The sequence below is a fragment of the Corella eumyota genome, chromosome 2, assembly GCF_963082875.1.
Source record: "Corella eumyota chromosome 2, kaCorEumy4.1, whole genome shotgun sequence".
Classification (NCBI taxonomy): Eukaryota; Metazoa; Chordata; class Ascidiacea; order Phlebobranchia; family Corellidae; genus Corella; species Corella eumyota.
In genome coordinates this window covers 2,808,077-2,820,275 of record NC_137491.1, presented here as the reverse complement: position 1 = coordinate 2,820,275, position 12,199 = coordinate 2,808,077, and the positions used below count along the sequence as shown (strand labels likewise).

General features: G+C 30.3%; 2 protein-coding genes across 2 annotated transcripts; both read left to right on the top strand.

Moving 5' to 3' along the window:
- The first annotated feature begins 1,809 nt into the window (after positions 1 to 1,809).
- Positions 1,810 to 4,531, top strand: LOC145743313 (uncharacterized). The gene is made up of 4 exons (XM_082561249.1): positions 1,810 to 2,189; positions 2,627 to 2,786; positions 2,866 to 3,429; positions 3,643 to 4,531. Exons 1-4 carry the CDS (start codon positions 1,876 to 1,878, stop codon positions 3,973 to 3,975), a joined length of 1,371 nt encoding a protein of 456 aa, XP_082417375.1. The 5' UTR covers positions 1,810 to 1,875; the 3' UTR covers positions 3,976 to 4,531.
- A 519-nt stretch (positions 4,532 to 5,050) lies between these two features.
- Positions 5,051 to 12,121, top strand: LOC145744130 (sodium-dependent proline transporter-like). The gene is made up of 12 exons (XM_082562243.1): positions 5,051 to 5,208; positions 6,633 to 6,789; positions 7,469 to 7,600; positions 8,167 to 8,324; positions 8,543 to 8,643; positions 8,965 to 9,238; positions 9,452 to 9,555; positions 9,856 to 10,225; positions 10,335 to 10,434; positions 10,595 to 10,710; positions 10,942 to 11,118; positions 11,686 to 12,121. Exons 1-12 carry the CDS (start codon positions 5,188 to 5,190, stop codon positions 11,857 to 11,859), a joined length of 1,884 nt encoding a protein of 627 aa, XP_082418369.1. The 5' UTR covers positions 5,051 to 5,187; the 3' UTR covers positions 11,860 to 12,121.
- Positions 12,122 to 12,199: the final 78 nt, after the last annotated feature.

The following is a 12,199-nucleotide window of genomic DNA, read 5'->3' as shown; positions in this document are numbered from 1 at the left end:
ACATAGGTAAGTTTTTTATTTATTAAGCAGTTAAATAGAAGATTTGTTTATGTTATTTATCTTATGTGTATTTTCTTTTTAGCCTAACAACGCCCTTTACAAAAAAGCTTGTTTCAGTCACCGGTTACTATATCGTCATTGGAGGAGTAATAAATATTACCGCTGTTTATTTCACGACTAAAATTGAAGTCGAACCTTTGGGCTGTGTAGTGAAGCCAATGTACAACTTTCGATATTTACCAGTTATAACACTGTTAATGGCAACCCATTCATTGATTGTGCATATATCCCGAACCCTACTTTTTATGTTTATGCAATTCCGTTCAACACGTAGGATCTCCCCTTGCACTGCAAATGAGAATAACATAGAAACGCAACAGACAACACAGTTTAAAAAAAGTATAAGTTTTAACATTGTTGTCACATTTCTTGCTATTCTGCGCACCGTTTCGATTACCCTTTTGGCCAGAAAATAATGGTACAATTTCCTAGCGGCTGAGGTTATTGTATTTGTTATGTTTATTTTTACCCAAATATTGTTTCGCAGTTGGAAAACAAGGATTTTTCCATGGGCATTTTAAATACACCTTATAACTTATATCCTGTATATTTTGTATATTTGGTCCTAATTTTTGTATATTGTATATTTGGTCCTAATTTTTGTCGGGCTATACTCTACTGCAATTACTGTAATATAATAAATTTACGTAACATATATGTTGTAACTTTACTTATTTGGGCTACAGATTTTAATGCTTTTTAAAGCATTTGCAAATAATTTAAACTACAGGTCATTTGTAATAAAAAACCTCGCTAATAAATAAACGATTTAAATAATTTATATCATAATTGATGTAGTGAATAACGTTTTTAATATTGTTAATGTATTTGGTTGAAAGTAAATACATGAAAAGTGCGAACTGATGTTTGTTTTATTTTTTTTTATTATTGTCGGTGCTTGTGTATAAATAAAACAATAAACTTTTTAATAATCTACAATATCCATAACCGTTGATTTACGATGCAAGAATACAAGGACGAATTTGAGGGAATGGAAAATAAAGGAAGTTCAAAAAGGAGAGGCGGAATCTTAAAATAATAAAACGCGGAAAATCCGTTGACTGTTTATTTGTATTTAGATCAATATTATTTAAAAAATTAAACTGCATTACCCAAAAGTGGGTTAGGGTAAGCAAGGAGTTTATAAAAATGTCTAATTGTCGGTATTTGGTTTTTGATCAAATGACAACATTGGTAACTAAACAGCCGACAAAATTTCCGCGTTTTTCCGCGTGTTCTAATTTAAGATTCCGCCTCTCCGTTCTACGCTTCCTTTAATTTCCGTTCCCTCATTTTCAGGCGAACCCCAACATATTAACTTCAAGGCTAGGTCGGTGCAGTAACTTTTAGCTGTAACTTTAATACCCTGTATTATGCGCTGAAACGGTTTCGGGTTTCAGCCCTGAATAAATTTCAAAATACATAAACCGACACAATTCCATCCAATACAAATATGTTTTGGTTATTACCCAAAGTCTAGTTTTATTGTTTAAATTTTAAGACAATAATTGCGATACCTATATTGAATAACATTGTTAATAGGTATGACTTGTTGACAAAAAATTATAATAAATTGTCTGGTTTAAATTTATCTGATCTAATTAATTTGTTAAATTAACTTTTAGCTGACTTTCTTAATTTGCAGAATCACACTACGGAAACAATTAAACTTAATAATCGACCGTCATTTTATGTGAAGTCGTAAGGAAATTTGTGAACACATCAGTATTAATCAAAGTATAAGAAATATTATATAAAAAAAATTTTTAAGTTTTTTTTAAGTTTTTGTATGTAGAAAACGTTGACGTTCCCATTATGAATGTTATAAGGAACTTATGGTATGGACTTGCTGTAATAATTGGTTTAACAATTATTATTACGGATTATATTAGTCTTTCTACTGTCTTTAAATGGTTAGGCACAAAAAAGTATCAAGCAACAACTTTCTACCAAAACAACAGCCTACATCATGTTATATATAATGAAAATAGTTCAGTAAATTCAAAAAAGAAAGTACCTTTAATTAAGTTAGATAAAGGCAAATTTTTTTTTCCATATTTGGACAACGGACCTACTAACCAACTATGGGGGTTACATCGCTCGATTTTGGTTGCAATTCGTCTCAACAGGTAAAATACAGACAAGACTATACCTTAACAAAAAACAGTTTGTTACCTTTCTTCGTATTTGTTAATCATAAGTTTTAGAACAGCTTTACGTCCTACACTGAAGGTAAAACATAATCCGACTCAGTCACAATGTGGCATTGGGCAGTTTGGGTATCATTAAAAATCGTGGTTTAGGTCTTTGGATAGATCAAATCACGTCTTAACAAGATTTTTTTTTAAATGCGAAAAACCCACCACCTTAGGTGATACGGGAAAAAAAAGAGTAATGTTAGCTACGTCCTGCCTTGACTTAATCTTTGTGATAGTTTTTACCGCTAATAGCGCTTTACTTAAGGCCCCTGCAGCAATGGGAATCGAACTCAGGCATCATAAAGCTTGTAAAGATCGAACTTAAAACGTAAAGTAGGCGTTCGGTAATACAAATGATTTGTTTACAGAACTTTAGTTATTCCAACGTTTCTTGAACATTTTAATATAAAAAAGTCTGTTCGTCCTGAAAAACGAATTGATGTTGCTATGTTGCGCGAGTTCGTTACAACGATTTCTTTAAGAAGATTTCAAAAAATATGCAACAATACGTTTGACGCAGTTTATCAGGTAATATCAGGTTTTAATACTTGAAAAAATTGGAACAAGTTATATATAATATAAATCAACTTCTTGTTTTATTTTACAGATAAAAGCAATTCAAAATTTTAGATTACAAAAACTTTTCCAACTTACTGGGATGAAGTTAAATTTACAACCAAAAGACGACCAGAAATTGCCAAAACTAGTTCAACCAAAAGATTTACAAAATCTCGGTTTAAAAGTTTACACCAAAAATGTAAATTTTTTTAACTTTTCGAACGAAGTTGTACAAACATTTTCTACTGATGAAAAGTGTGTGATATTGCTACGACCTTTTTCTTTTATTCATACAAAGTTAGGAGACAAATACAAAATGAATAATCAATTTTTACCGAGCAAGCTTACAGATGATCAACTATTTTCATTAATTGTAGCTGCTGTACAAAGGCCACCTTGCGTTAAAAAAGTGGCCCTATCTTTTTTTAACCACTATACTACCAAGTACAATTCTTCTTTGCTAGGTTTTCATTGGAGGTACAACAAAAACGATTGGGTTACAAGTTATTCAAACAGCACTTACCTAAAAGAAATCTTTACCTTGATTCGTTTGCCTTCTAAAAAAATGGCACGTCAATTTGACAAGGCTTTTAAAAAACTTGCTTTGACAAAAGTAATTTTCTATATCTAGCTTTAATTATAACATTTTGTTACTTAAAATAATTTGGTAGGCTATAGTTAAAATTCTTAAACTAAAAGCTTTTTTATATGAAATGCTATTAAGTTTATTGAAATCGTTAAGTTTGTAACTAAGGCAAAAACACGTTATTTTTTATAACAAAAACTTACTGTTACTAAAACCGTAAATATCTACAATTTTGTTTAGAACTTGACCAACGTGATGTTATATCTGTCCTACCCTCCAAAAGAACTTCAAGTAATGCCAAAAGTTAAACAGCATTTGATCAAGAAAGGTTACAAAGTCCTGACATCATCTGATGTTGTAAAATATTTAAAACAGTCCAAGCAAAAGTGTTTGAAAAGCTGGGAAATTTCGAATGACATTGTTTCACAAATTGAAATGGAGTTGTGCTATCTTAGCTTTTGGTTTTTCTATTCTCCGTATTCGACCTGGTCAAGGCAGGTTATAAACTGGAGAAGATTATCAGGAAAAAGGGATTTAAAAACTTCTGTACTGAAAGTCTTAGAACAAGTTTAACGTTTACAAAATCAAACATTTTAATTTGTTAGACTATTATTAGTGTATAAACATCGAACTTACGCTTTCATAGCTTGCAACTGTATTTTTTTTCCATATCGGTTTTATATTTTTTATTGGGTAAAGGTGTGCTTTAATGACGTAATCGAGCTATCCGTAAACGCCGGGCTCAAGGGCGAATAGTGTGACGTTGTTGCTGCTCGAACTCGAACCCTTTTGGCCCGTAGTCCGACGCCATGACTAGTTTGCCACACTACCGGACCCCAAAACTTTTTTTGCCTTTATGTATTAGTTGGGGCACCCGCGTTTCGTGCGGCATTTTTGCTTATTAGTTTCAAAACAGTTGCAACGAGTTTTTGTTCGTAGAAAGTACACGCACCACAAACTTTTATAAGTTTGCCAGTAAAAAAATATCATTCAGTATACTATTCATGTATAAATTCTTTTTAAACAGGATTTTCTGATCAACATACAAAATGTGTAAACTAATTACAATTCATAGCCGCTAGATTATTAGCTCTTTTAAATAAAAGTATTACGCTGTGCATTTATTATTTTAAATATAACCCAATTTGACCCAATATACATTTTGTATTTGGTGTAAGGAGATTTTCCCTTCTCAATGTAATAAAATGTATAAATACTTTTTGTTAGCATACAAGCTTTTTCAATGTAATAATATATTAAGTTTATTAGATTTTAAAGTTGTGACTAATTTTCTTTGCGAATTGGGATTTGAAAACATGTTATTGTCGGTAGCTGACGTGACTAACAGCACACCAAAAATATTTACCATTTAAAATTAAGGGGTTTATTTACCCAAAAACGCTCGCGTAATTTTTCTGTAGGCCTACAAATTAGCGGTAGCATAACAATAACAACCCGATGGTTAGGAACTTGATACGTGCAAATAGCTTTAACCTAGTTTCCCCTTGACTTCGATTTGGGCGAATTACTACGTCATTATTACTCACTTTACACCGTTAGCAAAATTACAGCATTTTTTCTTATATTCTGCGCTTACGTTTTTCATGACGCGCGCTTGTTTTAAAACCAGTTTTAACAGCTATTCAATAAAAAGCAAAGAGAAGAAAAAGGGACGAAGGGTTTCATATAAAAGACAAGACGACGCTTTATAGTAGTTCAAATTTTGACTTTTTACAACGTTTTTTTATGAGAATATATTTTAAAGCTGTATTGGAAAGTTAGAAAATGGGATCCGATCCAGAAAAGGTAAACGTTAATATAAATCATTTATTCATTTTTTTTAACATAAAATATGGGTTGTATTACTATAAGCGTGTTATTGAAAGGCTTCCGTTTTTGTATTAGAACGACATAACGCTTTTGCTATAAACATAAATAACGTATTGCTATATAGAGAGAGTATTTTGAACATTACGTTTTTGTTAAATACGTAAACTTATCTAGCTTTTAAAAAAAAAATGTAAGAAAAACTTATTTGCAAATGTTAAAAATTGAAATTATTTATGTAAATTAATATTTTGCAAAAGTTACAATAAAACATCAAAAATGCTGACAATTTTATAAACACAATTCAACTTATTTGGCTGCATTTTGTTAAAGAAAAGATGTCATAAATTTACTTTTATTGTAGTCTTAATTAGGGTGTAAACTTATATACGGTAGTCGAATAAATTTTTAACAATACCCACTTTTTCAAAATGAGGTCATTCTATTAACAGGTACTTAAAAGGTGGTTTATTATTGCTTTTGTAATAACGCTACGTAACTAAATCTTACCTAAAGAAAAGATTACCAGTATTTTTGTTTATATCAAATCTAAAAAAAATTTAAACCATCAATTTTTAAAGTATTATTGTAAAAGACGGTGTTAATACGTGTAAAAACACGTGCCGTGGAAATCAGTGACGTATATGGCTTATATTAATCACTGCAGCGTGTGCAGCCACCTATATTTATAACCCGTAAATATTAGCGATGACTAATACGTTAGTCTAATGTTTTTGGCTTTTGATTTAACTTTTGTCGTCAATAATTATAGCCTGTCGCCTAAGAAGAAAATAAAAAACAGTTTTTGTCAAAAATTTATTAATAAAATAAGGTAAAGGTCATTATAACTTGACTAATATTGAATATATAAAATACAAACACCCAACAAAGATTCACTCTTAATCAATATTGAACTATTCTTTTAAAGTTTTTAAAGCAAATTTGTTTACTTACCTAAAAAACAGACTGATAAGATAAATAATTTAATTTTACGGCCAATTGTTTTTTAAAGGGTTCCTATAAGCTATTTTAAATACTTCAGTAATACCGTCTCTTAAAGTAAAGTCTTCTCAAGTTGTTGTAGATTAGATTAAATAGATTAAAAATCTTTAAATAGATTAAAAATTAAATAGATTAAAAATCTCTGATAGATTAAAAATCTTTAAAAAAACAAGAAATAAATTTAAAGGTATATTTATCAAAATAAAAGTTGACGTTATCAGTTAATAAAAATAATTTCTACGACAACTTCGTTTATCAACATAACTTCAAACAATTTTACGCTTGGAAACCGTGTAAAGCCAACTTATAATCCCATAAAATAATAATCTTACATCACATTCTACTTAGCACCATTTTAAGAACTCCATTTAAAAAAACATTTTTTTAAAATTTTTAAACAGAAGTCTTCGGGTTCGAGTACCAGCTCCGACAGCGACTCCGGGGAAGAAAGGGAGCAATGGGGAGGACAGGCGGAGTTCCTTCTATCCTGCATCGGTTATTGCGTGGGATTGGGAAATGTGTGGAGATTTCCTTATCTGGCTTATGAAAATGGTGGAGGTAGGCTGAGAGATAATGTGCTTCTTTTTCATGCTAATATAGTTAACCTTACTTACATTTCATAATATAATTGTATACAAAAAACTTACAAATTAGTAATAAAATATGTGTCAGCGTTTGTAAGTTTCTTGAGAACTGAAGATCAATTTTTATTGCTAAAATTTCTTAACTCTTTTTTGTTTTACAAAAAATTGACATAAATCCTGTTAATCGTTTTTTTTTTAGTCCATGCCAAATCGTAAATAATAAATTCATTAACCATATTTATTTTAGTTAAGCATTTCTAGCTTTATTTGGTAAAGTTTACAAAAGCTTGATAAAAAGCTTATTAATCATTTTTTGGCCCATGTAAAATTGATAAAAGTAAATTCAGTAACTGGTACATAAAAAACTTGAACGAGTATAGTCGGTTGTGCGCGTTGGAAAATTAATAAAAAAGTGTATGTAAATGCTGTGGGTATAAATAAATAAACTGAATATACCACAATATTTAAATAGACCTATTAAAGTTTATTAATAAACTTAAAGATTAAAAATACTGGCTATACATAACAATTATCTTAGTCATTATATCTCGTACCGATACAAATACACTTTTTTACCGAAGCTTATTTTAATGATACAAAATATTTAAATCCATCAGCTATACGTAATGTTTTCTTAATCTCTCTTTTTGTAGGTGCCTTTTTAATCCCCTACTTAATCATGTTGGTTCTATGCGGGATACCACTCTTCATGATGGAGTTGTCGTTTGGACAGTTTGCCGGTTTGGGACCAGTAACCGCTTGGCGCGCTATTCCTTTGTTTAAGGGTAGGTTTAAACTTTGCTCAACAAGGAATTTTTTTTATTTTGTAAACTCTCCTGAAAAAGGAATGCTAAGATATAGCATAAACTTAACAAAGGATGTCTTTTGTTGGCGCGTCTTGGTCTTAAGTTGCCTCTTAGGGTTATGTTTTGGGTCCTGTAAGTACAGCCATGGTGCCTAGAAGACGCTTAGACATTAAAGCAATTGGAAATGAACTTCGGACTTCACTTGGTGATGACCTTTTCTTAAAAAGTTCTATCACTCTTGCACTACTGTTAAAGGATTGGGCCTATAAAGGGTTTAAATTTTAACAGTTTAAATATAGCAAACTCTGAATAATGGGAAAATACGTCCATTAAATATCACCAAAAAAGTAGATTTACATTTACTATCGCCTAGATAAAAAATTTGATCTAGCTTTGGGCTTTTTCATATCCTTGTATTATTCTTTTAGAATATTCATTCTATTTAAATTTTTTTTTAATTTTTTGGTGTTTACTTTAGTATAAAGCAATTTCAAAATATTCCAAAATCGCTTATGATCGATTCTGATTGATCCATTTTCTCACAGGAATCGGGTTTGGAATGATCCTGGTCTCATTTCTTGTGTGCATATATTACAACGTGATAATAGCTTGGTCGCTTTACTATTTGTTTGCCTCTTTTCAAGCGCAGTTGCCATGGACACAATGTAATCAGTGGTGGAACAAAGCAAGCCGCTGCGTAGCTGTAAGTTTTAAAAAACATGTCTTATTTTTTGGTAAAATATTTGTCCGTTTTAAAAGTATAATAAAAAAACTTTTTATTTACTTTAACGGTTTTGGTATATTTTTGTGCTTTCTTCAGAATGTTTCACTTCTTATTTTTTACAACTTAAGCTTTATCATTCCGTTGTTTTCATTTTCTTAATTTTTTTTTATCCAGAATTTAAAATTGTTTTTTTTAAGGTTAATGCTACCTTAGACAACATGACATCAACTGCTGCATACGAAACAAGTTCAATAATGAATAAAACCAAAGTTATAAGCACAACTGAAGAATACTGGAAGTAAGTGAAACACAAAATGGTTTAGTATAAACATATTAATTAACTTTCAATAAATCTATCACACTTTTGTTAATAAACATTTATGTAATATTATACTACACAGAACAAAATTCCTTTAAACTCGTTTTTCAACAAGTCTGGGTAATGTTAACTTGTCTAACGTTAAAAAGGCAATAACACTGCATTTACCACGAGCAGTAAACACATTTTATTTAACACTCAGTTTTTTAAATGCAGAAATTTTAACATAACCACTTACACTGTTATATTATTAAAACAACACTTCATAACCACAATTTAAATTTTTTTTTAAATTTTTAGTTATCGGGTTTTAAGAATAGACCAAAGCACTGGCATTGGAGATCCCGGTGTAGTATTATGGGATCTTGTTCTATGCTTACTCCTAGCTTGGATTGTAATCGTTGCCTGCCTAATCAAAGGCGTCAAATCAACAGGAAAAGTTGTCTACTTTACTGCCACTTTCCCATATATTATCCTGATTATTTTACTCATCAGAGGTTGTACACTAGAAGGCGCTCTGGATGGGATTATTTTCTATGTGAAACCGGACTGGGAAAAACTGAAGGATTCAAAGGTAAGTGTGTGAAAAAATTTGACAAAGAGTCTTGCGAAAAAAACTCTCTTTTTAAATGTAAAAAATTAGAATAACACTTTTAGGGCAAATATTTACTGTTCTTTCCGTAGTAGGGGCTATTTATTAACTGTTACTTTAATATTATTATATTAAAAGTGACGATTTTTAAGCATGTTTACTTCTAAGATTAAAGAGTTAAATTTATTTAAACAGGTCTGGAGTGCGGCAGCCACACAGATTTTTTACTCGCTTGGTGTTTCTTTTGGCGGGCTCTTGACCTTTGCTTCATACAACAAATTTAGGAACAACATCTACAGGTGCCAGAAAAAGTTTTTGTTGCCGATGATGTCATTACTTTAATATCAAATGTCATTTGTACCACAAACTGGTTTTCTTTTTATATATATAAAGGTTTTCAGTTAAGTTTAGTTAGATTTTGACTTGCCCCGAAGGCTTTTTTTATTCGTTTTAAACTTTTTGATTTTTATCTTGGTTACATTTTAAACATTTTTACTTGTTTACCCGCAGTTTAAAAGTCCTTACTTTTTTTTAAACCTTTTTGGCTTGTAAAAATTTTCACAAGTTTTATTTAAATAATATGCAAATTTTTTTTGCAGGGACACGTTGATCGTTTCAATTGGAAACTGCGCCACAAGCGTGTTTGCTGGGTTTGTTATATTCTCTGTAATTGGTCACATGGCGTTCCGTCTTCAACAAGAAGTAGGTGATGTTATAGACCAAGGACCAGGCCTAGCTTTTATTGCGTACCCACAAGCTGTAGCGTTGTTACCGCTACCACAGTTGTGGTCTATTCTGTTCTTTTTCATGTTGTTTACATTGGGCTTGGATAGCCAGTTTGCAATGGTAGAAACTGTCATCACAGGGCTTATGGATGAGTTTCCTAAAATACTTAAAGGAAAAAAAATGTATTTGACCATCGGGGTGGCTGTTATTGCGTTTTTACTGGGAATCTTACTAGTTACAGAGGTAAAATAGCCTTTTTTAAAGATTCGATTCATTTTTTTAAATGTTTGTAGGCTATAGTTTAAATTTATCATATCAGATCAAATTTTAACAATTGTTTATATTTTTAAAGGGCGGAATGTACTGGTTTCAGCTGTACAATTATTATTCGGCATACTACGGGTTATTGGTTCTAGCCTTATTCATGTGCCTGGCTATAAACTGGGGCTACGGTAATAAAAATGTTATCTTCTAATTAAATTTAATAACTTTTTTTGTAGAAAGTGTCTCGTTAAACTAATATAAATTTTTTCAAAATTTCCTGGTAATTTTCCATTGCTTGTGATATAAAAATATTTAAAAATATTTAAAATTGCCTTTTTTTATTTTAAGGCTTCTTTTTCACTTACCGGTGGAGATTTAACAAAGACATTAAACTTATGATCGGGTTTGAACCTAACTGGTATTTTAAGATAGCCTGGATGTTTGTAACACCAGCGACTTTACTGGTAAATACATCTTATAGATCTTAATCCAAATAAATCAGCTCTAAGCTTAAGCTGTCAATTTTTTGAACACAAATTTGGCTTAAAATTAAACAAAGTCATACTCCCTTTTTAAAGAACTTGTACAATATATTTTATGTGCTTGTAAACCGTAATATTTATATTTTTTATATGATTTTGTAATTATTATTTAATATTAAAATTTTTACGTGTTAATTTTTTTTTTGTTTTTAGTTTTTGATCATCTACTCCTCAATTAGTTACGCTCCTATTACTTTTGCTGGTTACCAATACCCCAAATGGGCAGATGACCTTGGTTTATGTATGAGTGTATCAATCGCTGTTGTCGTGCCATTGTATGCAATATTCCGAGTTATTTTGGCACTTGTAAGGGGAGAGTCAATAAAATCTGTAAGTTTCTATAACTTTTTACAACATATTCCCATTTGTTTGGTTTCAGACTTAACAATAGCCTACACTTTTTTATTAAATTTTACGAGTATTGCCTTGTAAAGTCTATAAAAGACGGGTTGTATTGTAATATAAAGTCTATTATTCAAAATATTTGCACTTATTTTTATTAAATAATTGCACTTATTTTTATTAAATAATTTTTGTTCGCTAAAGAACAAATAATAATCTTTGTTTTTTACAAAAAAGGGATTTATTTATATCCTTATATTACTTTTAAGTAAATAGGCGGTGTCTCGTAGATCAAAATATGTCTTTTATTCGATTTTAAAAATGACATCGATCATAATTTTAAAAAACCAAGTGGTTTTGTTCGTGACTATTTAATAAAATCTAATATCTTACCAATACTTGTATTTAAATTTTTAAATGATTTGCAAAATTTTATAAATTTAACAAAAAGGTGATAATAAATTGTCGAAATGACGATTGCTTAACCGCACAGCTATATACCTTCAGCAAAAATTGCACATGCAACATTAGTATAAATATTTTATAATTTTTTAGTTAATTCTTCCTAGTCCAAAATGGCAACCATCAGATCACAGTGTTCCTTATGATCATCTAACAGGACCAAGTGAGCCAGGTTCAATGTTTGGAATAGTCGAAGGAAAGCCACCCACTTACATGCAAACTGTTTCAGATGACGTAGTAGATCCTTATCCAAACAGCAAACTATAAATTTAATTTTGCAATGTTTTATTTTGCTTGTAACGATTTTAAAATCCATAGTGCTATTACATATAGTTTTTAGTGTTTTACTCCATATACGTTTTAGAAATTTTGCATTTCTATACTTGAATGCCTTTATATGTTGCATATTGCTTTTAAAGACCGTATCGTTTTCTAGATACTGACGATTTTATTCAAAATATTTTCTGTACTAATGTATTAATAACAATAATCATCTAAAATTACATATTTTATCGCGTTGAAGCAGTTATTTTAACCTATTGATACTTATAACAAATTATTTTAATTAAGAATAAAATAATAATTTGTAATGTTTTGGGTTTAACAT

What these genes read in the sequence shown, in the direction of transcription:
- LOC145743313 (XM_082561249.1), top strand. Translation starts at nt 1,876, where the DNA reads ATGAATGTTATAAGGAACTTATGGTATGGACTTGCTGTAATAATTGGT. An exon ending in CGTTTGACGCAGTTTATCAG is followed by an intron (nt 2,787 to 2,865) that starts GTAATATCAGGT and finishes TTTATTTTACAG; the next exon opens with ATAAAAGCAATTCAAAATTT. An exon ending in AAAAACTTGCTTTGACAAAA is followed by an intron (nt 3,430 to 3,642) that starts GTAATTTTCTAT and finishes AATTTTGTTTAG; the next exon opens with AACTTGACCAACGTGATGTT.
- LOC145744130 (XM_082562243.1), top strand. Translation starts at nt 5,188, where the DNA reads ATGGGATCCGATCCAGAAAAG. An exon ending in TTTAGGAACAACATCTACAG is followed by an intron (nt 9,556 to 9,855) that starts GTGCCAGAAAAA and finishes TTTTTTTTGCAG; the next exon opens with GGACACGTTGATCGTTTCAA. An exon ending in GAATCTTACTAGTTACAGAG is followed by an intron (nt 10,226 to 10,334) that starts GTAAAATAGCCT and finishes ATATTTTTAAAG; the next exon opens with GGCGGAATGTACTGGTTTCA.